Here is a 26741-nt window from a genome sequence, read left to right on the forward strand (position 1 = left end):
AAAACGCGTCCTCACTAGCTTATTTACAGGTCGTTCTGTACTGTTGATCTATGATTAGCTCTTGATTATGTCAATTATGTAGAACGTTTGGTGATTGGTTAAGAGTACTTGGGGCATAGTTTCTACGCTCTGTTATTGGCCGCTGCCTCTAACCCCGCCCAATCACAGGGGGTGTTCATGAATTTGCGCGGCGCTCTGTATTTTTAGCTGATTAGCATGCTAGCAACAGTGTCGTCGTTATTATTTCGTAGCATTGCGTCCTCTGTTTTTTTAAGTGCTTGAATAGGACAAGGTCATGCACTGTAGTGACGTATTATAAATGTAAAGCACACAAGTGTAGTAGCTTTGTGCTGTTTTTACCGCACTAGTTTTGCTTGTTCGGTATGTTTTTACCCTTAACATGGAGTCAAAAAGATGGGAGATCCCCAACGGCGTACTGGACGACCTTTGCAGGTTAACAGAGAGCTTGAATTCATATGCGACCGTGTGTTATTAGTTATTAAAATCTAAATATTAATCTACGTGAGTTCGATTGGTTTATGAACACGGATCTATCTTTAATTACACCGTCATGTAAATTGAGACTATTCGCTGCCTTCATTTAAAGCGTCGTTCAGCTGTAGTTTAGCATAATGGGAGCATTTCGAGTCAGTTGCAATTTTGGGAATCTATGATGCCCAAAATGCAACTCACTAGGTTTTGATACCCGGAGAGAGAAATGTTATAGTCAGTCAACCGTCTGAGGATGATATACAGTATTGTTGTTGGTATTTTTTGTTTCAAAACAGTAGTTGTATAGAACACAGTCTTAGGCTACTATATAATAAGAACTGATCAGATTCTTAATCACCCTAAAAGGAATAGTTCACCCAAAAATGAAAATTCTCTCATCATTTACTCACCCTCATGCCATCCCATATGTGTATGACTTTCTTTCATCTGCTGAACACAAAGAGTTTAAGAATATCTGTGCTCTTTAGGTTCACACAATGTAAGTAAACAGGGTCCAAAACTTTGAAGTTCAAAAAAATCACATAAAGGTAGCATAAAAATAATCCATATGACTCCAATGGGTAAATCCATGTCTTCAAAAGGGACATGATAGGTGTTGGTAAGAACAGATCAATATTTAAGTAATTTTTTACTGTAAATTCTCATCTCTGCCCAGTAGGTGGCGATATGCACAAAAGAAGAACCCTTACAAGAGAAGAGTGCTTAGGAGGGCTGTTTTAAAGTTAAGATTTGAAGTAAAAAGTACTTAATTACTGATCTGTTTGTGTTCAGTAGGAGAAAGAAAGTCAAACACATCTGGGAGGGCATGAGGGTGAGCAAGTGATGAGAGAATTTTAATTTTTGGGTGAACTATCCCTTTAAATGTGCCATTCACTGAAGTTGGCTTTATGTATCTAGTGTTGTATTATTTATTAATGAATGTTTTTGTATTGTCTCCTGTAGTCGCTTCATTCTTCATATCCCTAGTGAAGAGAGGGACAATGCAATCAGAGTTTGCTTCCAGATTGAGCTTGCCCATTGGTTTTACCTGGATTTCTGTTTGCAGAATTCACCAGGATTACCTCAGTGTGGGATAAGGGACTTTGCCAAGGCTGATATCCTAAAGAGATTATATATTATTTTCATCAGAAGCATACACATGCCAGAGTTTTGAATTTGTTCAATTCAATAGCCCTTGAAAGTTTCGGTTTTGTGAGAAATTCCAAGGGTAAAAAATAACTCAAAAAGTCTCAGTGATTTGTTGGTTTTCTCTGGGTGTCTCCTTAACTTTATAATCACTTTTTAATCACTGTCCATTCCTGCTGCCCCAAGGAGAGGATGTTCAGAAGGTTTTAGAGCAGTGGAAAGAGTATAAGATGGGTGTACCCACATTTGGGGCAATTATTCTTGATGAAACACTTGACAATGTGAGAACACAGCTGCTAGATGCATTACATAATGACAGATCCTTCATGTATTTCTATATTTATCACTATTTATCACAGTTTATTTTAAAGATTAAAAAAATGTAATTATTTAGAATCTTTATTTTATCTGAAGGTGTTGCTAGTCCAAGGCTATTTGGCCAAGTCTGGCTGGGGATTTCCTAAAGGGAAAGTAAATGAAGATGAGGCTTTCCATGACTGTGCTGTGAGAGAAGTATGCTAACTTCTATTAGCTTGGAAATGTGACTGTTGCTTTGATATCTGTTGAAATATTTTAAGATCAGTTAAGATCAGATTTGCAAAATCTGCCATTTTGCAAATCTGATGTGTTTCATTTCTACTGCAGGTTTTGGAGGAGACAGGCTTTGATATCCGGGACCGGATCTGCAAAAAGACATATATTGAACAGAGAATTTCAGATCAGTTGGCTCGATTGTATATTATTCCAGGAGTTCCTAAGGACACAAAGTTTAACCCCAAGACCAGAAAGGAAATACGGGTGTATATTTATCTTAATGCTCTTTTTTTTATTTTTTATTTATTTTATTTTTTTTTCCTATATAGAAGCACATGTGTTTGATGTTAAAGACATTTAATTTAATTTCTCTGCTCTCTTGATTCCTCCTAGAACATTGAATGGTTCCCAGTGGACAAGCTGCCTTGTCACAGGAATGATATGACTCCTAAATCCAAGCTTGGACTGGCTCCAAATAAGTTTTTCATGGCTATTCCATTTATGAGGTACATCCTCTCTTTTTGTATCATTAAAAGAATAGTTCACCCAGAAATAAAAACTTAGTCATTATTTACTCACCCTTGTTGATCCAAACCTGTATGACTTTTTTCTGTGGTACAAGTGGAAACATTTTAAAGGATGTTCAGTTTGCATATTTCCTTACAAGGGCAGTTGGTATTTACTCAATTTAAAGCTTAAAAAAGACCCAGTGGATCATATTCCAAGTCTTCTGAAGACATGTGATAGGTTTTGGTAAGAGGCAAACTGAAATGCAGTTTATTTTTCATTGAAAATCTTGCCATCATATCTGTCCTTTGAGTGTTCATGAGTGCATGAGAGAAGCTTCTCAGTGGCTTGTGAACACCTGAACGAGCATCTCTCATGCACCCATGAATGTGGTGGGAAAAAAATAAATGGAAAATAACTTACAGGTGCATCTCAATAAATTAGAATGTCGTGGAAAAGTTCATTTATTTCAGTAATTCAACTCAAATTGTGAAACTTGTGTATTAAAAAAATTCAATGCACCAGACTGAAGTAGTTTAAGTCTTTGGTTCTTTTAATTGTGATGATTTTGGCTCACATTTAACAAAAACCCACCAATTCACTATCTCAAAAAATTAGAATACATCATAAGACCAATAAAAAAAACATTTTTAGTGAATTGTTGGCCTTCTGGAAAGTATGTTCATTTACTGTATATGTACTCAATACTTGGTAGGGGCTCCTTTTGCTTTAATTACTGCCTCAATTCGGCGTGGCATGGAGGTGATCAGTTTGTGGCACTGCTGAGGTGGTATGGAAGCCCAGGTTTCTTTGACAGTGGCCTTCAGCTCATCTGCATTTTTTGGTCTCTTGTTTCTCATTTTCCTCTTGACAATACCCCATAGATTCTCTATGGGGTTCAGGTCTGGTGAGTTTGCTGGCCAGTCAAGCACACCAACACCATGGTCATTTAACCAACTTTTTGTGCTTTTGGCAGTGTGGGCAGGTGCCAAATCCTGCTGGAAAATGAAATCAGCATCTTTAAAAAGCTGGTCAGCAGAAGGAAGCATGAAGTGCTCCAAAATGTCTTGGTAAACGGGTGCAGTGACTTTGGTTTTCAAAAAAACACAATGGACCAACACCAGCAGATGACATTGCACCCCAAATCATCACAGACTGTGGAAACTTAACAGTGGACTTCAAGCAACTTGGGCTTTGAGCTTCTCCACCCTTCCTCCAGACTCTAGAACCTTGGTTTCCAAATGAAATACAAAACTTGCTCTCGTCTGAAAAGAGGACTTTGGACCACTGGGCAATAGTCCAGTTCTTCTTCTCCTTAGCCCAGGTAAGATGCCTCTGACGTTGTCTGTGGTCCAGGAGTGGCTTAACAAGAGGAATATGACAACTGTAGCCAAATTCCTTGACACGTCTGTGTGTGGTGGCTCTTGATGCCTTGACCCCAGCCTCAGTCCATTCCTTGTGAAGTTCATCCAAATTCTTGAATCGATTTTGCTTGACAATCCTCATAAGGCTGCGGTTCTCTCGGTTGGTTGTGCATCTTTTTCTTCCACACTTTTTCCTTCCACTCAACTTTCTGTTAACATGCTTGGACACAGCACTCTGTGAACAGCCAGCTTCTTTGGCAATGAATGTTTGTGGCTTACCCTCCTTGTGAAGGGTGTCAATGATTGTCTTCTGGACAACTGTCAGATCAGCAGTCTTCCCCATGATTGTGTAGCCTAGTGAACCAAACTGAGAGACCATTTTGAAGGGTCAGGAAACCTTTGCAGGTGTTTTGAGTTGATTAGCTGATTGGCATGTCACCATATTCTAATTTTTTGAGATAGTGAATTGGTGGGTTTTTGTTAAATGTGAGCCAAAATCATCACAATTAAAAGAACAAAAGACTTAAACTACTTCAGTCTGTGTACACTGAATTTATTTAATACACGAGTTTCACAATTTGAGTTGAATTACTGAAATAAATGAACTTTTCCATGACATTCTAATTTATTGAGATGCACCTGTAAATATGTTTCGTGTTCTTTCTCGCTGAAACATAATACGTGTTAAAAAGACATGTAAATGCATGGGTCGCATGGACCACTTTTATGACAATTTTGGGTGCTTTTTGAGCTTTATAGTGAGTCACTATCAACTGCCATTGTATGGAAATCCGCAAACAACATCAACATTTTTCCTTTTGTGTTCTGCAGAAGAAAATCCTTACCGTTTGGAATGACATGAGGTTGAGAAAATAGTGACAGAATTAAACATTTTAAACTATTCTTTTTAATCACATCTAAAATGATTAATGGTTGTATTTTTTGTTTGTTGTTTGGATCAAGTAAAATTAAAGTGTAATATGCCTGTCTGTAGGCAGCTCAAAGAGTGGATAGCCAAACACAAAGGAGAATCAACGAGCAGTGATGAGGATTTGGCATCCAATGGCAGCACACCGTCCAAACCATTCCGGTATGATTATTGCCATAATATACATTCACCCTCTTCACCTTTGTATGTCCATACAATAGCAAAATAAAAAAATCACTATTACGCTTTCACAGCTGTCCAAAAGAAGAAAAGAATAGAGAGCTTTGGGTTACAGCAGTCAGAAGAGAGAAATGTTCTGTCACTTCCTCTGCAACTGTGTTAGAAACCTCATTGCAGCTGTGGTAACTTTTTTTTTTTTTTTTGCTTCCAGGGTAATATAATACCAAGTATTAAGTTATACTAAATAATAAAAGAATTGCAAATAGATTTAAGCTGCTAAATAAGATGGAAATGCATCATCACAGTCAGTGAAAAGGGTCCATAGTTTGCAAATATGATGCTCACAAAAAGGTGCAATCATGCAAACAAAAAGGTGCGGAAATGTAAGTTTTGGTGCAACATATTGTGATGTAGGCATCCATCGACCAGTGATAGTTTTAGAGAGGTCCAGTTGTGTTTTTCAGAAAAATATTTTAAAACTGACCCAGCTCTTTCCACACACAAAATGGGTCCTATCAGTCAGATGCTTGGGGATTGTGAGAGAACTAGGGTGTTCATGAGATTGTAGTAGAAATGCAAATGCTGAAGAAAATGGATAGTAAAAGTACAAAGTACTTTATGCAACCAGTTTTAACATTCTATCCCATCATAACATTATTGTTCTAACAAACTCTAGACTGCTGTCAAACACAACTTCTCACATGCCCACAAAATGACGTTTCAGTCAGTAAACAGGATAATTGGTGCATAGCAAAGAGGGTTGCAAATATCAAAAGCATCCACAGACAGTCGCTAACATTAATGAATGAATTAAATACATCAGCCATATTTTCTTACTCGCCGACTAAAAGCTGTTTGTTTGTATACAGCATAGTTAAATATTTTAAACAAATGTGGCTTATTTTGTCATGTTTTTACATGAAACAAACATAATATGAAAATCTGTTTCACATGATTACTTAAAGATGATGCTCTCAATTAAAACAAGCCCCAAAACACCTTGATACATACGATGCGATTGCGTAGATCCTGAGGTTATCTTCACTGAGCAAATGTTGAGATGCTACTGAGGGTATGAAGGGAAGTCGGGCGGCTGCTTCCGGATCCTAATGCCTGCCACATGCAATCTCTATCAGTGTGACTTTTTCACAGAAAAGATTTATGTGTTTCTTTTTTCTCAACAACGCTATTTTGACCAGGTGCAACTTTACATCTGGAAAATATGGTACATAACGAGTGATGAGAAAATGTTGTTGTTGTTACAGCGTAGTAGTTTTGAATTGAAGCAGGAATTATGCAGAGAAGTATGTCTTACATTGTAGTAAGCACAACATGAAGACTCAGAGGTGAACAGAAGTAAACATTTTAAAATCCTCCTTTGCTAAATTCGAACTTCCAATCTTTTGATCCTTAGTCCAATGTTTTGACCACTAGGCCACTCAGTTGACACACCTCAACAATGGCAAAGAGATATGACAAGTTAAGAGTCAACACACAAAAGCGTTGGTTAGCATGCTAACTGATTAGCATGCTAAGCTAATGTTGCCTACAAATAACAGCCTTAAAAGGTAAAATAGCCTACAGTTAGCATGCTAATGATTAGCATGATGAGCTATAATAGCATATAGTCAAGTCATTTTTTTTGTATAGCGCCTTTCACAACACACATCTTTAAAATTAAAGATGCATGTAACATATAGCATGTTAAATGGACCATTTTCTTTTGAACTATCGGTGGTGCTGTTTTCAAGCTTTTCAGGTTCCCTCAGGACATTATTTCGATGACACGTACTAATTTTTATTTATGTTCGACAAAGAGTTCAGAAGATACAACGATTTATATTAAAATTCAAAATGGTGGAAAGTAGGGGTGGGCGATATGAACAAAATCTTATATCGTGATGTTAGTAATAGTAAAAAAAACCTCTGGATGTTATAGTAAAAAAATTGGAAAATCACGAATAATACATTAACCATATTGTAATGCCTATTTTTTGGATAATCCAGTCAGTGAATTTAATACTGCCAAATTCTTCCTCATAATTTTCTCTTTATTTGGAACTTAACATAGTAAAAAAAAAAAAAATACATTATGCCACATTTCAGTCTATGTTGTTGACCAATATTATAATTTTTATAAACTTTCCTCAAGAAGCTCAAAGGGGGGGGGGTTGATAACATTCTCTTTTAACAGTTTTCTTTCCCCCTCAGGTGCCTAAAACTTTTGAACAGTACTGTGTGAGTTTTATATGTTTGAATTATAATAAAAAAAAAAAAAAAAACATTTGTATCTGAATTCGAAAAATAAAAGTGGCTGGTGGGCAAAAAAGTTCATTTCATACCCCTGCTTATATAAGAATACTACAAGTGTTTTGTTTTTGTTCCTCTGCTCAGTTCTAAGCCCAGAAAGTCTCAGATGTTGGTGGAAGCATTGCCAGGGTCGGGTGAGGGCTGGTCTAAGCAAAAACAAACTGCCCAGAGTGAATTATTAGATGTGCTTAAACCCAAGGTAAGCGTGCACCTCTTAGAGTGATGCATGTACCTAATTAAAACCAATTTTTTACAGACATTTTTTTTTTATGGTGGTTGCTTTTGTATCCAAACAGTGTAATATTATGCCAACAACTAACTACAATATGAAAAAGTATGTCAAAAATTACTAGTTGTAAGTAGTTTACAAAATATCCTTGACTAGATGTATCCATTTGCCAATCAGTAAATGAAGCAAAACAATAGTTTACTCATGAAAACCTTGACATTTGCTTGATTTTAGATCTGAAATATCTGCAGAGTGATTTGCATTGTCAGTCATTCACTGTCATTCATTCACATGGCAAGTAGAAGAATGTTAGCATGTAAGTAGGAGTTTTATAAGGGCTCGACAATAAGGACTGCCCAATGACTGAGAGAGAGATTCGGGCCAGTTGCTAGAACTGTCATTTGCCCGATTGGGCCAGTACTGCACTTTTAATGTTAGTGCAAGCAGACAACAAGTGAGAGAGCACAAAAATTACACTGAGCGAACACTGTCTTCTAACCGAACACTCGGGAGTTGAGCGAGTGTGATTATATTGAGCGTGCGCATAATATACTGGGCGTGGCGAGTCACAGTTGCATGCAGACACCAAGCGCACTCTCGGGGAACTGTCCTCATTTTGTTCCAAGTGTCTTTTTTTTAGAGAGTCTACTTTACATCATCCTCATAACACACCTGTTACATTTCTCATTTCTGGACTGTACATGTGTTTTTGTGCTTTGTGTATCAGTCAGTCTTGGTCTTGTTTAAGTTGTCTGATTTCATGTTTATATCCACATTCTTAATTTATAGATTAGACCTAATATTTACCTAATCAAAACTTTAACTCCATGATTAAATCCTTGATCCTGCTTGTGAAAACATTACACATGCCCAAAAGTTGATGGCTTGACTAAACAGGTGACTGAAAACCCATCATTTGTTCCACTGAACTCTTTGCTGAAAAACATGTGTTAATGGCAGGATGGCTGAACCATATTTATGTATCATGTGTTTATAAATTCATATCTTTAAAGCACTTATATGGTGTACATAAGGCATATAATCTTGCAAATTATAAATGTGATACAATTTTGGGGAAATTGTCTTAAATATATATAAAAAATATTTAGCTTCAGACACATTTTTAATGTCATGATGGTAAAAACAGATCTTTTTCTTTTTTGTGTTGGGCCACTGAAAATTTTGGCAGGACAAGTAAAATCTGAAGCAATGGCCCAATCGGGCCAGTAGAACAAATCCTTAGCGTTGAGCCTGTTTATAAATATTTTGATAAACGTACCAAAAAAAAAATGATATACTTTAAAAACAGATGGATAAGCATTCATTTGATTAGGTTTGGGAACTGAGGACCGAATATGCATTCTTCCACCAATGCAGACGCAACACTGTACTAAAATACTTTGTGTTTTCTCCACTACTGTTCAACAGCACTGCAACATATAAGAAGCACACAGACTCACAAATGTTCTTTTGAATCTTCACTGCAAAACATACAGCATTACCACCCAAACAACTCTCGTCAGCAGCATCTTTTTAGTAGATAACTTACTGAACCACAAATTATTCATTTAATCATGTCCGACTCTAAATTAACCCAGAATTGTTACTGTGTTGTGTCTACCTAGGCTTTTTAGATTTAAATCAGAGTAATTTTGCTATGGTTGTTGAAATGAGGTGTTGTTAAAGATGCACATTATGAGTATTGTTGTAATTAGGGGTGTTTTATATATACACTGTGCATTCAGAAAGTATTCAGACCCCTTCATTTTATTTCACATTTTATGTCGCAGCCTTATGCTAAAATGCCTTTTTTTTTTTTTTTTTTTTAATTTACATCAATCTACACTGCATTCCCCATAATGACAAAGCAAAAACCAGATTTTTGATAACTTTTCAAAATTTATTAAAAAGAAAAAACTGAAATATCACATTGACATAAGTATTCAGACCCTTAACTCAGTACTTTTGTTGAAGCACCTTTGGCAGCGATTACAGCCTCAAGTAATTTTGGGTTGCTCCGATACCAAAAGTTTGGCTTCGGTACGATACCAGCCCTGGTACCTCGGTATCGATACTAAATCGATACTATAATCAACAAATAAAAAAACCTCAGATTTTTTATGAAATTACACAAATGACTTCATTAAAAGAACTGCATAATTATAATAATAATAAACACAACCATTTAATACTAAATAATTGATATTATGAGTATTATTGCTACTTTTTGAATATTAATTTTTTTTTATCTTCAATTTCACACATCCATTTGAATAGAGCTTTCATGTTAGCAGGACTTGTATTTTGACAGACCTTTGAGTTCTTCCTGTTTTTATGGGTTAGTTATATCAAGCTTCCCATTAATGCTGGGATAATCCCGTTGCTACTCTAGAGCTGAAATATCCGAGCTGCACCCGAGGAGTTCATTTAAGTGTTAACAGCCATTTATACTCTAAACACACTGCATGAAAATTAAGCACCAGCAGTGTGTGTTGAATTTGTGTGTGTGAATCAAAAGAGAGAGCAGAGCGGCACCTCTTCATTCTGTAGCATGCAGTACATGTTAAATGACAACCTTATGCTTTTTAATGGTCACACTTGGCCATATCCAGAGGTATTTTATTTTTCAAATTGTCATTGATTTCATCTCAAATTTGTCACATCTCATATAATTTTGCAATGACAGCATAATGTAATATGGTACCGAAATTAGAAACAAGGTGATATCGTACCATTTTCATTATTTTTATTTATTTTATTTTTTTTGTATCACGATACTCCGTTAGTACCGGTAAACCGCGCAAACCTAGTATGATGCGACAAGCTTTGCACACATGGATGTGGGGATTTTCTGCCATTCTTCTCTGCAGATCCTCTCAAGCTCTGTTAGGTTGGATGGGGACCATCAGTGGACAGCCATTTTCACACCCCCACAGCATGATGCTACCATGACGCTTCACTGTTTGGGATGGTATTGTACAGGTGATGAGTAGTGCCTGGTTTCCTCCAGACATGACGCTTGGAACTGAGGCTAAACAGTTCAATCTTTGTTTCATCAGAGAATATTGTTTCTTACAGTCTGAGAGTCCTTTTAGGTGCTTTTTTGCAAATTCCAAGCAGGCTTTTATCTCCGTATGGCCACTCTGCCATAAAGCCCAGATCGGTGGAGTGTTGCAGTGATGGTTGTCCTTCTGCAAGTTTCTCCCATCTCCACACAAAATCTCTGGAGCTCAAGCAGAGTGACCTCTGGGTTCTTGGTCACCTCTCTTACCAAGGCCCTTCTCTCCCGATTGCTCAGTTTGGCAAGGCAGCCAGCTCTAGGAAGAGTCCTTGTTGCTCCAAACTTCTTCCATTTAAGAATTATGGAGGCCACTGTGCTCTTGGGAACCTTCAATGCAGCTGAAAATTTGTGCCTCGACACAATTCTGTCTCCTGAGCTCTGCAGGCAGTTCCTTTGACCTCATGGCTTGGTTTTTGCTCTGATATGCATTTTCAACTGTGAAACCTTATATAGACAGGTCTGTGCCTTTCCAAATCATGTCCACTCAATTGAATTTGCCACATGTGGACTCCAATCAAAGTGTAGAAACCACATATCAAAGATGATCCAGAGAAATGGGATGCACCTGTGCTAAATTTCAAGTGTCATAGCAAAGGGTCTGAGTACTTATGTCAGTGTGATATTTCAGTTTCTTCTTTTTAATAAATTTGCAGTTATCAAATCTTTTTTTTTTTTTGGCTTTGTCATTATGGGTTATGGAGTGTAGATTGATTAAAAATATATATATATATTTAAAGCATTTTAGCATAAGGCTATGTGAAAAAAAAAATTAAGGGGTCTGAATATTTTCTGAATGCACTGTGTATATATAAAAAGGAATATAAATTAAATATCTTGATTAGTCTGTAAACACCTTTTGCAAGAATCTGTTATGTTAAAAAAATTAAATGAGCAAGCTGCTGAGGGCAGCAATTCCAATATTAATTGCATTTATTTCAAATATTTATTTCTCAAAAGCACACAAATTTGTTAAGGAACAGGAACCATTAAGATGAATCTGCATCAGAACTGGAATCATGAAATTCCTTAGGATTGAGAACGCTATTGCCCTCTTGATGTTTTATGTTGAAATTAGACTCTTACAGTTTGTTCTGTTCAGAGCTGAGTGACCTAATCTTAGACCTTAAGTGAGTTCATATATACATGTTCAGTCATGCTGGATGTCTTTTAGAGGTCTGTTAATTGCTGCTTCAGTGAATGCTTCTGTTTTTGCAGAATCATGTGAAAGGCAATGGAAAGAGACACCAGGACTCTCCAAATATGAAAAAAAGAGCTAACGGTGTCAGTCACCAGCAGGTGAGTCCCTCATACACCCATTTACTATACATTTATAGTGACAGGTATAGCTTTCTAACACTACATTGTCTTGTAGAAAGATGACAAGAAACTTCAACCCAGAAGACTGCAGGATAATTTTGACACAGGTACTTAAGTAATGATATTTAATACATCTTATACAATTGCATTAGAAATAGGGCTGGGCAATAAAGCTAAAGCAACATTTTCTTTTTAATTTTTTTATTTTTTATTTCATTTAAGATATTCAATATCTGTTTGCACTGGCAGGGCTTTAAAATATATTTCTTCCCTATTTTTCCATTATTTTCAAGACATTTTTGCCAAGTAGATTAAAAATGTTTAATGCAAGAAGTAGTACAGTAAAAATCTAGTATTTGGACCCAAGCAAGGATATTTAATAATTTTAATTTATATGCACTAATACATGGTAATAAACAGCAATATTTACACACACGTTTTACAGAAACATTTGAAATACACTGGCGGCCAAAAGTTTGGAATAATGTATAGATTTAGCTGTTTCGGGAGGAAATTGGTATTTAATTCACCAAAGTGGCATTCAACTGATCACAAAGTATAGTCAGGACATTACTGATGTAAAAAAACAGCATCATCACTATTTGAAAAAAGTCATTTTTCTGATTTAACAGTTTTTGTTGATTCATACAATTAACAAAGAAAAGCAAAACATACAGTTGTGCTCAAAAGTTTGCATACCCTGGCAGAAATTGTGTGCATTTTTGCAAATTTTGGCATTGATTTTGAAAATATGACTGATCATGCAAAAAAACTGTCTTTTATTTAAGGATAGTGATCATATGAAGCCATTTATTATCACATAGTTGTTTGGCTCCTTTTTAAATGCTAATGATAACAGAAATCACCCAAATGGCCCTGATCAAAAGTTTACATACCCATGTTTGGCCTTGTTACAGACGCACAAGGTGACACACACAGGTTTAAATGGTAATTAAAGGTTAATTTCCCACACCTGTGGCTTTTTAAATTGCAATTGGTGTCTGTGTATTAATAGTCAATGAGTTTGTTAGCTCTCACGTGGATTCACTGAGCAGGCTAGATACTGAGCCATGGGGAGCAGAAAAGAACTGTCAAAAGACCTACGTAACAAGGTAATGGAACTTTATAAAGATGGAAAAGGATATAAAAAGATATCCAAAGCCTTGAAAATGCCAGTCAGTACTGTTCAATCACTTATTAAGAAGTGGAAAATTAATCTCTTAATACCAAGCCAAGGTCAGGTAGACCAAGAAAGATTTCAGCCACAACTGCCAGAATTTCTGTGATTTCTGTTACCATTATGATTTAAAAAGAAGCCAAACAACTATGTGGTAATAAATGGCTTCATATGATCACTATCCTTAAATAAAAGACAGTTTTTTTTTTTTTTTTTTTTGCATGATCAGTCATATTTTCAAAATCAATGCCAAAATTTCACAATTTCTGCCAGGGTATGCAAACTTTTGAGCACAACTGTATATTCACAATCAACAGTTAACCACCACTATTACCCCTCCCAATCCCCAACCCCACCCTGACCCTCAACGAACATCCCCGTGGTCACACATGAGTATAAACGCACACAAAAACCAATCATAATAATCACACACATTTAAAACTATACTCCTCTCTCCACCGCCCCTCCCCGAGAGCCCTCCAAGAACACCAAATAGATGCCCCATTTCCCATCAAACGAGTCCAAGTTCCCCAGCCTTCTACATAAAACTTCCTCGAAAGCCGCCACCCTCCCTATCTCCGTGCATCACCCTTGAAATGAGGGCACTCCAGCCGACTTCCATCCCCTTAAAACAATCTGTCTGCCGATCGTAACACTGGTTAGGACCCAATTTTTTATGTGTTTATCCCCTATATTGATTACCGCCCCATCGCCTAAAATACAGAGTCTGGGGCAAAATGCAATTTGAGTGCCCAATACGTCACACATAAAACTCTAAACCTTCAACCAAAATTCTTGGATCTTAACACACCACCAAAAAACATGGGTTGTGTCTCCATCTTCTGATTGGCATCGCCAGCAATGGGTGTGTCTTTAAGACCAAGCCTATACAATCTAGAGGTGGTCCAATAGAATTGATGTAAAATCTTGAATTGCATAAGGCAAACCCTTGCATCTCTAGATGCAGACTTGATGTGTTTTAGAATCCAAGCCCACACTCCCTCCAATACCAAGTTTTTTTTGTTATTAATATTTTTATTGATTCATAAATTAACACAAAAAATACAACATCTATATAATGAATCAAAAACTTTAAACATTAAACCCCCACTATATCCCCTCCCCCTACCAAATTCTCAACCCACCCTGACCCCCCTACGAACACCCCTGTGGTCAATAGAATATAGACACACACACACACAAAACTAAAACAACAACATAAAATAACATACAATAATCAAGTATAATAAAAAAAAAAAAACTAAACTTTAAATTACTACCTCCACTGCCCCACCTCGAGATTCCCTCAAAATGCTAAATAATTGCCCCATTTCTTATTGTAAGATTCCCTAATCCCCATCCTAATGCTCGACCCCTCCTCAAAGGCAGCCACCTTCCCCATCTCCGCGCACCACTCCGGGAACGAGGGTGCTCCATCTGACTTCCAACTCCTCAAAATAACCTGCCTACCAGTCATTACACTGGTCAAAACCCAGTCCTTCATGTACTTGTCTACCAAATCCATGACCTCCCTATCTCCCAAAATACAGAGTCTGGGGCAGAACGAGACCTGAGTGCCCAACACATCACACACAAAACATTGCACCTTCAGCCAAAATTCTTGGATCTTAAGGCACCCCAAAAAAAACATGGATGGTGTCTCCATTTTCAGTATGGCATTGCCAGCAGATGGGTGTGTCCTTAAGACCAAGCCTATACAATCTAGAGGGGGTCCAATAAAATCTATGTAAAATCTTAAATTGCATAAGGTGAACCCTTGCATCTCTAGATGCAGACTTTGTTTTTTAGAATCCTTGCCCACACTTCCTCCTCCAATACCGTTTAAATCTTTCTCCCATAAACTTTTGAGAGAATTTAAAGCTCCGTCCCTAGACTCTGAATTAACGGAGTAATACACCGATGCCTCATGACCATCACCACTTCCAGAGTATCTGCCGCTCTAGGGGGGTGTATTCTACTCCCAAAAACAGCAGAGCAGGTGGCGCAGCTGTAAATACTTATAAAATTGAGATCTGGGAATCCCAAAATGTTGAATCAAATTTTCAAAAGATCTCAAAACTCCACCCTCATACAGGTCACCAAGTGTATTAACCCCCCTCACAATCCAATCTGACCAACAGAAAGGGGACTTATTAATACATAGTTTAGGGTTCAGCCATATGCTCGAGGCTACGTTTAAATAAATATCAGAATTAAACACTCTGGACACTTTTGTCCATATCGAGTGCAAATGCAAAATAACGGGGTGCGACTTGACCTCTCCAGCTAGTTTAACCGAAAGGCTTTGCAGTGGCGAGATGGGGCAAGACCTTCCTTTTCAATACAAAACCAGGGAGGAGCTCTCTCAGGTGGAAGCAACCAATGAACCAAATGTCTAAGACTGAATGCATAATAATAAAATAAAATCTTGGGTAGGTCTAACCCACCTTTGTCAGTCGGCCTATGTAACTTACTGAAATTTAACCTGGGACGTTTACCATTCCAAATGAAGGACTTCGCTATGCTATCAAATTGCTTGAAATAAGAGAGGGGACATCTACAGGGAGAGATTGTAGCAGGTAGTTAAATTTTGGAATGCAAATCATTTTAATAACATTAACCTTCCCAATTATCGATAAGTGTAATGAAGCCCACCTGTCCACATCATTCGAAAACCTTTTTATTAAGGGATCAAAATTAACTCTGACTAAATCAGACAAATGTGCTGGGAATAAAATTCCTAAATACTTAATTCCCTGTTTGGGCCACAGGAAGGCACCCGGCTGGAAGGCTGTTACTGGACAGTATGCTGTCAAAGCCAAAGCTTCGGATTTAAACCAATTGACTTTGTATCCTGAGAATTTGGAAAAGGAGTTAATCATTCTGTGGAGGCAAGGCATAGATCTAGTAGGGTCGGAGACGAATAATAAAATATCATCTGCGTAAAGCAGAAGCTTATGCGCCACACCTCCCGCCGTCACCCCTGGAAAATCATCCTTCTTTCTTATCGCGGCTGCTAATGGTTCCAGGGCAAGACAGAACAATAATGGAGAAAGAGGGCAACCCTGCCAAGTGCCCCTATCCAGAGTAAAATAATCTGAAATTAACCCATTTGTTTGCACCGCTGCTACAGGGTGTCTATAAAGTAACTTAATCCAACCAATAAATGTACTCCCGAACCCATACCTTTACAAAATCTTAAAAAGATAATCCCATTCTACCATATCAAATGCCTTTTCGGCATCAAGAGAGATGGTAGCAACCGGAGATTGATCATTCGCTACTGACCACATGATATTGATGAGACGCCTGATGTTATCAGAAGAGCTACGACCTCGAATAAACCCCACCTGATCTATATGTATAAGTGATGTCATAACTTTACATAATCGATTAGCCAGAATTTTGGAAACATTTTTTACATCTAACTGGATCAGGGAAATTGGGCGGTAACTTTTACACTCGCTTGGATCTTTGTCCTTTTTTAGAATCAGACTGATCCGGGCTTGTGTCATGGTTGGCGGAAGCTTTCCATTGTTTAATGAATCAGTATAAACTTCTAACAAAAGTGGAGCCAGTTCTGTAGCATAAGATTTGAAAAACTCAGAGGAAAAGCCGTCAGGCCCCGGACCCTTGCCTGTAGGCAAGGCTTTAATTACCTCAACAAGCTCCTCCAAGGTTATCTCAGAATCAAGAGAATTTTTTGCACAGTCGTCAGTTTAGAGAGATCTAATGGTTCCACAAAGTTCCTAATATCTTCATCAGTGGATGAAGACGTGGAACCATAGAGATCAAGATAGAACTCTTTAAAGGCATTATTAATATCAATAGCTGTGGTAAATATTTCACCACAAGCAGATTTCACTGAGGGAATGATAGAAAAAGTCTCTCTCTGCTATATATATCTAGCCAAAAGTTTTCCTGCTTTGTCACCCGACTTAAAGTATGACTGTCTTGCCCTGAATAACCAAAACTCCACTTTCCGTGACAAAATAGTATTATATCTATATTTCAATCGGGTCAATTCTCTGAGGCCATCAGATGACATACGGCGCTTCAGCTCTGCCTCAGCACTTTTAATATTTCCTTCCAACTCCAAGTTCTTGTGCTTTTGGATTTTTTTGATGAATGAGGCATACTGTATGATCCGACCCCTAAGAAATGCCTTAACTGCCTCTCAAGCCACACCCACAGAGGATACTGAGGACCAGTTGGTCTCCATATAAACACTGATTTCAGTCTTTAACATTTGTTGGAAATCAGGATTTTGCAAAAGGGACACATTAAGGTGCCAACTATATGATTTCTTTTTCTCTGTATATGGCAACACCTTTAAACTCACCAGAGCATGATCTGAGACGAAGATATTTCCAATTGCGCAATCAACAACAGATGAAATGAGGGATTTGGATATATAAAAAAAAAATCTATTCTAGAATAAATCTTATGGACTGATGAAAAAAATGTATAGTCCCTACCAGATGGGTTCAAAAGTCTGCAAATATCTGTAAGACCAAGATTTTTACACATCCTGTGAAGCGTCAATGTTGCTCTAGGGGGCTTGCACACTTTTGCTTCACTATGATCAAGGACTGAGTCCATCAAAAGATTAAAGTCTCCTCTAAATATTATATCATGAGGGGTGCCAGCGGCTTGCAACATCCCTTCAAGATCTATAAAAAAAGCCTTGATCATCAACGTTAGGTGCGTAAATATTAGCCAAAATCAACCTTTGCCCTTGAATTTCAACTAACGCAATAATTACTCTTCCTAATTTATCTTTAATCTGTTTGAGACATTTGAATTGTAGATGTTTATTTACCAATATAATGACTCCCTTGCTCTTATTTGAGCCAGCACTAAAGAAAACATGTCCACCCCATATCTTCCCAAATTTTTCAGCTTCCTGCGGGGAGAGATGTGTTTCTTGAAGAAACATTATATCATATTTCTTACGTTTAAGAAAAGAAATAACCTTCTTTCTTTTTATGGGGTGCCCCAACCCATTTACATTCCATGTGGAGCAAGATAATACACTCATTAACATTTGACATTTTGAAATAGTAGAAAAAATAAATTGTGTGTCAAAATTAGACAGACCACATTCCCCATTAGTGAAACAATCAACCCCCGCACATCCCCCCCGAACAAAACAGAAAAAAGAAAAACGTGCGCATTAACCCCGCGCACGAAAGCGCCAACCGGCGACAATCCCTCTAAACTCAAAAGGTCCATGAACGACCACGAGCCCCCACGACAACATTACATAACAGAAAATACTTTGTAAAATAAACCCAGTCAATAGGAAGAATGAACACAAAGAATGTGTAGATTCATTCACAGAACTGTCTCAAAGGTGTGATCTTCCACAAAACAAATTCCAGCTGATATAAAACCATTCAGATTCCTCGGACAGACAAACGAATGTTCAGTGCAGCTGTTATGGGTTCAACGGATGACGTAATCATTCCAAAGTCTCGTAAAAAAAACTCAACAAAACAAACTACAGCCAGCAGGAGGAATAAGCACGAAGAACGAACAGATTAATCCACAGCTGTTCCAAAGGAGTGTTATTCAATAGAACATGCTCCAGCCGCTAGGTGGAACCAATACAAAAAGAAACAAAACCGGCATCCCGGTTCCCCGGATGATCGAGTCAATTCACTCGGAGGCTGCATAAAAGTATATACCATGACTTACACAATCCGTCAACTTTATAAAAGACATCCTTTGTGTGAGCAGCATGTAGATATTTTGCGGTCATCCATGGTGTCCACTCTCAATCTGTCCGGGAACTTCAATGCAAATGTAATATTTCATCAATGCAAAAGTTTCTTTAAGGAAAAGTGTTATTCACAAAACAAGCTCCAGCCGCTTGGCGGAGCCAACACAAAAAACCCAAAATGTCGCCCAGCTTCCTCAAGAGTAAGTACAGTGAGTCAGACCCACTCACATGAGAAACATCCAGTGGTTAACTCAGTCACTGATTCTATAAAAGACTTTGCCAGATTTGGACATGTAAATACTTTGCAACCGACCTTCATTTCTATTCTCAGTTTGGCAGGAAACAGAGCAAACGAGATCTTTTTCTGATGTAAGAGTTTCTTACATTCCTTGAACCGATCGCGTTTCTCTCTTGTTGAACTTGCAAAGTCCGGGAACAAGAAAATATTATGGTTCTTTCAAGAAAGCTTCCCTTTGCTCCTCGCCTGGCGCAACACAAGATCTTTATCGGATGATCTCAGAAATCTGGCCAGAATCGATCGGGGCCTGTCTCCCTCAGCAGATCTGTGAGCTGGGACTCTGTGAGCTCGCGATCAACTTTGGTCACGGGTGGATTAGCGGTTAATTCCCTCTCCGAAGATTCCAAAAAATCACAATCAGTCACTCTTGTACCTAACTCAGAGAATTTTATTTCCATCGCCGTATTCGATCGACATATTACAGCGAGATCCTCCAAGTCAGCAAGAATCTTCGTCAACATCACCGACATGTTGGACAACTGACACTGGATTCCTTCTCCCGCCACGCCATCCAAATCAAGTCCCCGGTCTGTAGGCCTGTCGGGGCTTTCATCCTGAACACGTAAGTGTCTCTTAATGTCTCCAGAGCCCAAGGATCTTTGCCATGTTTTGCAACAAAGGGCAAATGTGTAACTGGGTGTATCAAATTTCACCAGATTATAACATGAGAATAATCAAAAATTCAGCAAAGTGCGCAGAGCTCGCCGCTCACACGTCTGCTCCTTGCATGGTGTCACATGACCCCCCCCCCCCCCAATACCAAGTTTAAATCTTTCTCCCATAATCTCATGATAGAAGTTAAAGCTCTGTCTCCCAAACACTGAAATAGCAGGGAGTAATACACTGATGCCTCGTCCTTTTTCCAAAAGCAGTAATCACCACTCAGAGTATCTGCCGCTGTAGGGGAGTGTATGCTACTCCAAAAAATAGTACAGAGCAGATGACGCAGCTGTAAATACCTCAAGAACTGAGATCTGGGAATCCTAAAATGTACATTCTCATATGGGTCACCGAGTGTATTAACCTCCCTCACAATCCACTCTGACCCGCAGAAAGGGGACTTATTCTTACAAAATTTTGGGTTCAGCCATATGCTCGGCAACATTTAAATAAATGTCCGAATTAAACACTCTGGACACTTTTGTCCATACCGAGTGCAAATGCGAGATAACAGGGTGTAACTTCTCTGGTTAATTTGATAGAAAGGCTTTGCAATGCCGAAATGGGGAAAGAACTTCCTGTTCAATACAAAACCAAGGAGGGGCTCTCTCAGGTGGAAGCGACCAATGACCCAAATGTCTGAGACCGAATGCATAATAATAAAACAAAATTTTGGTAGGCCTAGCCCACCTTTGTCAATCGGCCTATGCAACTTACTGAAATGTAATCTGGGACAGTTCCCATTCCAAATGAAGGACTTCGCTATGCTATCAAATTGCTTGAAATAAGAGAGGGGGACATCTATAGGGAGAGACTGTAGCAGGTAGTTGATTTTTTTGAATAAAATTAATTTTAATAACATTAACCTTCCCAATCCCAGATAAATGTAATGAAGCCCACCTGCCCACATCGCTCAAACCTTTTTATTAAAGGGTCAAAATTAACTCTAAATCACACAGATTTGCTGGGATAAAATACCCAAATACTTAATGCCCTGTTTGAGCCACTGGAAGGCGCCTGGCTGAAAAGCCGTTACCGGGCAGTACGCTGTCGGAGCAAAAGCTTCGGATTTAGACCAATTAACTCTGTATCCCGAGAACTTAGAAAAGGAATGAATAATTCTGTGGAGGCAAGGCATAGATCTAGTAGGGTCTGAGACAAATAATAAATTATCATCTGCGTAAAGCAAAAGCTTATGCGCCACAACTCCCTGCCACCACCCCTGGAAAATCATCCTCCTTTCTTATGTGGCGCATAAGCTGCTAATGTTTCCAGGGCCAGACAGAACAATAATGGGGAAAGAGGTCAATCCTGCCGGGTGCCCCTATCCAGAGTAAAATAATCTGAAATGAATCCATTCGTTTGTACCGCCGCTACCGGGTGTCTATAAAGTAACTTAATCCAACCAAGAAAAGTATTCTTTTACCTATACATTTCCAAAATCTTAAAAAGATAATCCCATTCTACCATATCAAACGCTTTTTCGGCATCAAGTGAGTCGCCATTGACCACATGATATTGATGAAATGCCTAATGTTATCAGAAGAGCTACGGCCCCGATTAAACCCTACCTGATCTATATGTATAAGAGATGTCATAACTTAAATCAGTTAGCCAAAATGTTTGACAATATTTTAATGTCTAGCTGGATCAGAGAAATTGGATGGTAATTTGGATCGCAATATGAACTCGCTTGGATCTTTGTCCTTTTTAAGAATCAGATTGATCCGGGCTTGCGTCATGGTTGGCGAAAGCTTTCCATTCTTTAATGATTCCTTAAACTTCTAGCAAAAGTGGAGCCAATTCTGTAGCATAAGATCTAAAAAAAACTTAGCGGCAAAGCCATCTGGCCCTGGAGCCTTGCCTGTAGGTAAGGCCTTAATTACCTTGCCAAGCTCCTCCAAGGTTATCTCAGAATCAAGAATTTTTTTGCTCAGCTGTTAATTTAGGAAGTTCTAATGGTTCCACAAAGTTACTAAGATCCTCATCAGTCGACGAAGACGTGGAACTAAAAAGATCAAGATAGAATTCTTGATCCATTAAAACAAACAGCTTTGAGTGATTCACAGAAATTAATCGAATCCTAATACCATTTTTTGCTACTAAAATGTAAAAAACTAGAGATTTAGGGGCCGTTTACACAACAACATTTTCAACTAAAAGCGTTTTGGGGCCAGAAAACGCAAACTTTTGAAAACGGGTTTCAAAGTGCAAGTTTTTGAAAATGATGCCGTTATCGTTTCCGTGTAAACATACAAAAACGCGAATTTGTGAAAACGATGACATCATGCGCACGCATATTACATTTACATCTTTAATGTAAGGATTCAGATGGGAAAAATTTATTTGTATTTTAAATTTATTTACTTAATTTTATTTGATGTACCTTTACCCTGCATTTCATTCACCCACTGCTTATGTATATAGCCTATAGACAGAGATGTGATGCCATGTACAGTATTCAATGATATGCTTAGAATATGAAAACAATGTTAGATCCAGTGCACACAAGACATCTGTCTCCGTCAGAAGATATCCATATATCAGAGTTGTCTCTGATATCCAAAACCAGTCAACATCAACAGCTTATGTTAACTCACTCTCCTACCAGCCCAAGAGTCAGCAGGGGGAATACAGAAGAAGGCAGGAGACGAAGTGATGGTAAAAATGAGAAGAGTTTATTGAATAATCTTGAGAGTTCAGTCTATAGGCATGCACGCAGTACTTCAAAATAATGCACGAGACATTCAAAACTACAATGGTGGACTGCAGGACTGTGTTTGTGCTGCTCAAGATTTTGAGTTTATTGACGCTTCTCCAACAAAATAATTGTAGTAATAAAGCAACCTCATCGTCCGTCCAGACAAAATTGCTCGACGCTTTCTCCATCTTCATTGTTTGTATTCACCACTCTGTGGAAGAATGCTTATGTGCACAGGCACGTAGTGTTTCTTTACAAAGTGACATCACCAACTACTGGCCTGGCATGCGTAATACAGCATTTTTAGTCATTTTTGTGGATCCGTGTGAACGGGGATCTTTTTGACAACGTTGTCGTCTGTACACTAAACTTTTCAAAAACGCAAAGGAAAATCTCTTCGTTTTTAGTACATCGTTGTCATGTAAACGTACCCTTAGACTATGAAAACATTCAGTCTGAATCTTTAGGAAATGTACTGCCTCATGCAATAAATTATGTTGCTTAATTTGATGTTGCCACCAAAATCATCACAATTAGTCAATATTTCAGGCAGGCCTAATTGAACCACTACATATTGTTACAAAATGTTTCAACATTGTTTATTTTTGTAATGTGGGTGTATGTTAAAAATAGAATTTATTTTTAATGTTTTTGAATTTAAAATGTAACTTGCAACTTGTTTCCCCAGATGTAACTGGTAATGTATATGTCTATAATGGACAGACGAGCATGTGTTATGGGGACTCTGATTACATCATATCCTCGCAGTCGTTCCTCAGCTTCAAATTCGACAGGGAGGCCATCATGAAATCCTGCTTTGACTCCTGAAGTTCTGTTGCTCAATCCCTCTGTTTTAAAAGATCTGATGGAGCAAATTTACCCAAGGTACAATGAGATGTATTGTGTGTTGGACCAAGATTGCAAAAAAAATTCCTTTTTTACACACAAATGTCAGTTTATAGTAACCTGAATCAGAAATTGCTATTGTTTGAGTAGACTATATATTTATGCTAAAACTTAAATTAAAAACTTAAACATGAGAAAGCATCATGATAAATCTAAATGTTTCACGTCATTCAAAAGAATGTGGTATTGGTAAACTATATTGTTTTTTTAATCCGTAGAGAAACTAACTGGTTTGTCCATAAAACAAGTTACTATATTCCATTAGCAGTTGTAAAGGGTTTTGAATCGAGTCAGAGCATCTGAAGAAGTGCATATTGTAGCTCAACTCTTGTGGTTTCATTGTGAACTTAAGTCACATGGAAATTTTATTTCTATGGCTGAATTTATCTCAGTACATTGTTAGCTTTCTTTTGCTGTGTAAAATTTGATGAATTTCAACTTGGCTAGTTTCAGAAGCTGTTTAATGAGGAAAGCATGCTTGCATAATGTCTCGCAGAAGCAGTACAACTCCAGTCAGTAAAACATCTGCTTATTTTGACATTCACAGATGACATTCATGCATCTGTTGTTAGTGAAACAAGTGTTTGAATTGCTGTTTGAACAATATTTCATACATGTTTCCCTGATATGTCATTGGTTTTCCTGTCTATGCCCTGAAGCTGTTTTTGTGTACATGTCTGATCATTTTTTTTATTATTATTATAAAGGCGTTTATATTTTTATCATTCTTTAACTGCTGCTCAAATTTTACATTTGTGAATTTTTCCCCACCCTTCATGTGTTTAAGTATATATATATATATAAAAAGAAATAAAAAAAAAATGTCTTTGGCAACTCAGTTTACAATTCAACAACATAATTCATGTAACCACATTATCTATGGTCTGTTTTCCTTGTGATTTTCTTTTGATAAATAAAGACACTTTATTAAAGAAGTGATGGTCTGTTGCCTTTTTCTCTTTTGTTCATTTTGGCAATGAAATAAGGTTTTTATCACAGATGCACCCATTGCTTATAAGCTTAAATACTGTTTGCTTTCCATCTATAATGTTACGTCCCAGGTGTGTGTGTGTGTGTGTGTCCTTGTTCCATCTCTTTCTCTCTCTTCACAGACTGCCTTCAGCTGCTGTCACTAATGGCTGCTAACCATTCTGTTGTCGTGATTGGTTGTTGGGATAGGACGACTGGTATAAAGCCATGGCAGTGCCACACTACAGAGAGCTTCACTTCCCACGGTCCAGGCGGGAGGAGGAGGAGGAGGAGGAGGAGTAGTAGGAGTAGTAGGAGTAGTAGGAGTAGTAGGAGTAGTAGTAGTAGTAGTAGTAGGAGTAGTAGTAGGAGTAGGAGGAGGAGGAGGAGGACATTGTTGTAAGTAACCTGTCAATTACAGGTTGAGGGTGATATCGTTCACTTAAATTGTTACAGTGCTTTAATTTTTATTTTTTTTAAAGTGTAAATAGTAATTAATAAACGGTAGTAGGGAGGTGGGTGCCATTTTGTTTGACCTTTTGTTTTCTCCTTTTTTCTTTTTTTAGTTAGAAAGGGAGGCAGGGATGTTTTCTGATGCGTTTTTTTTTTTTTTTTTTTTTTTTTTCCCGCCAAGGTTTTCGGTACTTTTGGGGTACATAACATGCGTGAAAACTCTTGAAAGCTTGCACACACATCATAGTCGCTGGCCATTAGGGCGTGGCAAAGTTACGGGGGGCGGGCTCTGCGGTGGCACCACCTAGAACATGGGCGTGTTCAGAGGCCTATGTAGCACATCCCTTTTGAGCTACAGTCACCAAACTTTGTACACGTATAGATCTCCTGAAGCCGGACAACTTTCGCGCTGACATTCATAAGCTCTGCCCAAAAGGAAGTTGGCCATTATGGATTGTTTGAAAAATGCATGCTCAGGAATTTGATATACTCCTCCCAGGTATTTTATGTTACAGGTACCAAATGTTGGCGACATCATGCTAAGACATTGACGATGCTAAATTGCAAAGGGATTTGATATATCAAACGGTGTTGCCATGGCAAAGCGATTTAAAAATAACGTCAAAAAAAAAAAAAAAATGGAATAAGGAAATGTCTCATATTCTGCATGCATGGCGTAATTTTACATAAAAATTGAGCCAAATGTTTGTGCTTGCAGGCTGATCATATTGATGTGGCTATTGTGGGTCACGGCCATAGCGCCACCAATTGGCAGAAGGAAGTGTGACACTTAACAGACTTTGAAATATCCCTATTATGTTTACCTGAATTGCTTCAAAAGATTTTAGAATAATGTCAAGACAGTGCATGTTTAAAATTCTGAAGGGATTGTTGATATCTTAAATACTGTTGCCATGGCAATGCATTAAATATCATTCCTTTTTGTGTATTCACATGTTTTGAGGTATTTGGCAAGCTTGGTTTTTAAAGTGTATTGTTAATAAACATATGTCTTTTTTATATAAAGAAAAGATAATAAAAATATCAACTGAAATGCAAAAATAATAGAAAACTGTGTCATAATGTGTATATGTAATGAGTGGCAATGACAAGAAATGTCCAATAGAGGACATCCAAGCTCCATAAATGATTCCCAAAATAACACCGATGATATTTTGTGTGGTGTCTAAATGTGTAACTTCAGTTAGTTATATTTCTCATTTCATGTGTTAAACATCTCCCGTTCTTGAGTTGGAGTTTTCATTGCCGATCCAGCACTGGAATGTGTTATTTTGAATTTATGATAAATGTTTGTTCTGGCTGTTATCAATGTCGTTTAGTGTCATAAGTTTTTCTGCAGCTCGCGCTCTTTTCCAGGAAATTGAAAAGCGAAATATGTCCCCCATGATTGCCGCCTTGGCCGTATAGTGTGTGTGTGGAGCGTGTGGGGTTTTTTTTTTTTTTCTCTCTTAATCGATCCCAGGTGTGGGGTAACCAGGTGATCTGATTGTTAATGTGCAGCGCCGGCATGCAGTGTTTTCTTCCTATATACAGGTGCATCTCAATAAATTAGAATGTCGTGGAAAAGTTCATTTATTTCAGTAATTCAACTCAAATTGTGAAACTCGTGTATTAAATAAATTCAATGCACACAGACTGAAGTAGTTTAAGTCTTTGGTTCTTCTAATTGTGATGATTTTGACTCACATTTAACAAAAACCCACCAATTCACTATCTCACAAAATTAGAATATGGTGACATGCCAATCAGCTAATCAACTCAAA

At 37.8% G+C, this 26741-nt stretch overlaps 1 protein-coding gene across 4 annotated transcripts; it reads left to right on the forward strand.

The window, feature by feature from the left end:
• Positions 1–160: 160 nt before the first annotated feature.
• On the forward strand, positions 161–24922 carry dcp2 (decapping mRNA 2). 4 transcript variants are annotated; one of them, XM_051683312.1, is made up of 12 exons: positions 161–453; positions 1456–1607; positions 1792–1919; positions 2053–2151; positions 2284–2436; positions 2566–2678; positions 5038–5133; positions 5226–5333; positions 7546–7660; positions 11967–12047; positions 12124–12175; positions 24648–24922. In XM_051683312.1, exons 1-12 carry the CDS (start codon positions 401–403, stop codon positions 24905–24907), a joined length of 1410 nt encoding a protein of 469 aa, XP_051539272.1. In that variant the 5' UTR covers positions 161–400; the 3' UTR covers positions 24908–24922. The 4 variants fall into 4 exon arrangements, with proteins under 4 accessions (XP_051539272.1, XP_051539273.1, XP_051539274.1 ...); XM_051683314.1 differs by lacking the exon at positions 24648–24922 and adding an exon at positions 23318–24470 and having other exon boundaries at positions 168–453; XM_051683313.1 differs by lacking the exon at positions 5226–5333 and having other exon boundaries at positions 165–453.
• The last annotated feature ends 1819 nt before the right edge of the window (positions 24923–26741 follow it).

The sequence above is a fragment of the Myxocyprinus asiaticus genome, chromosome 42 (assembly GCF_019703515.2).
Source record: "Myxocyprinus asiaticus isolate MX2 ecotype Aquarium Trade chromosome 42, UBuf_Myxa_2, whole genome shotgun sequence".
In the NCBI taxonomy this organism is placed as follows: Eukaryota; Metazoa; Chordata; class Actinopteri; order Cypriniformes; family Catostomidae; genus Myxocyprinus; species Myxocyprinus asiaticus.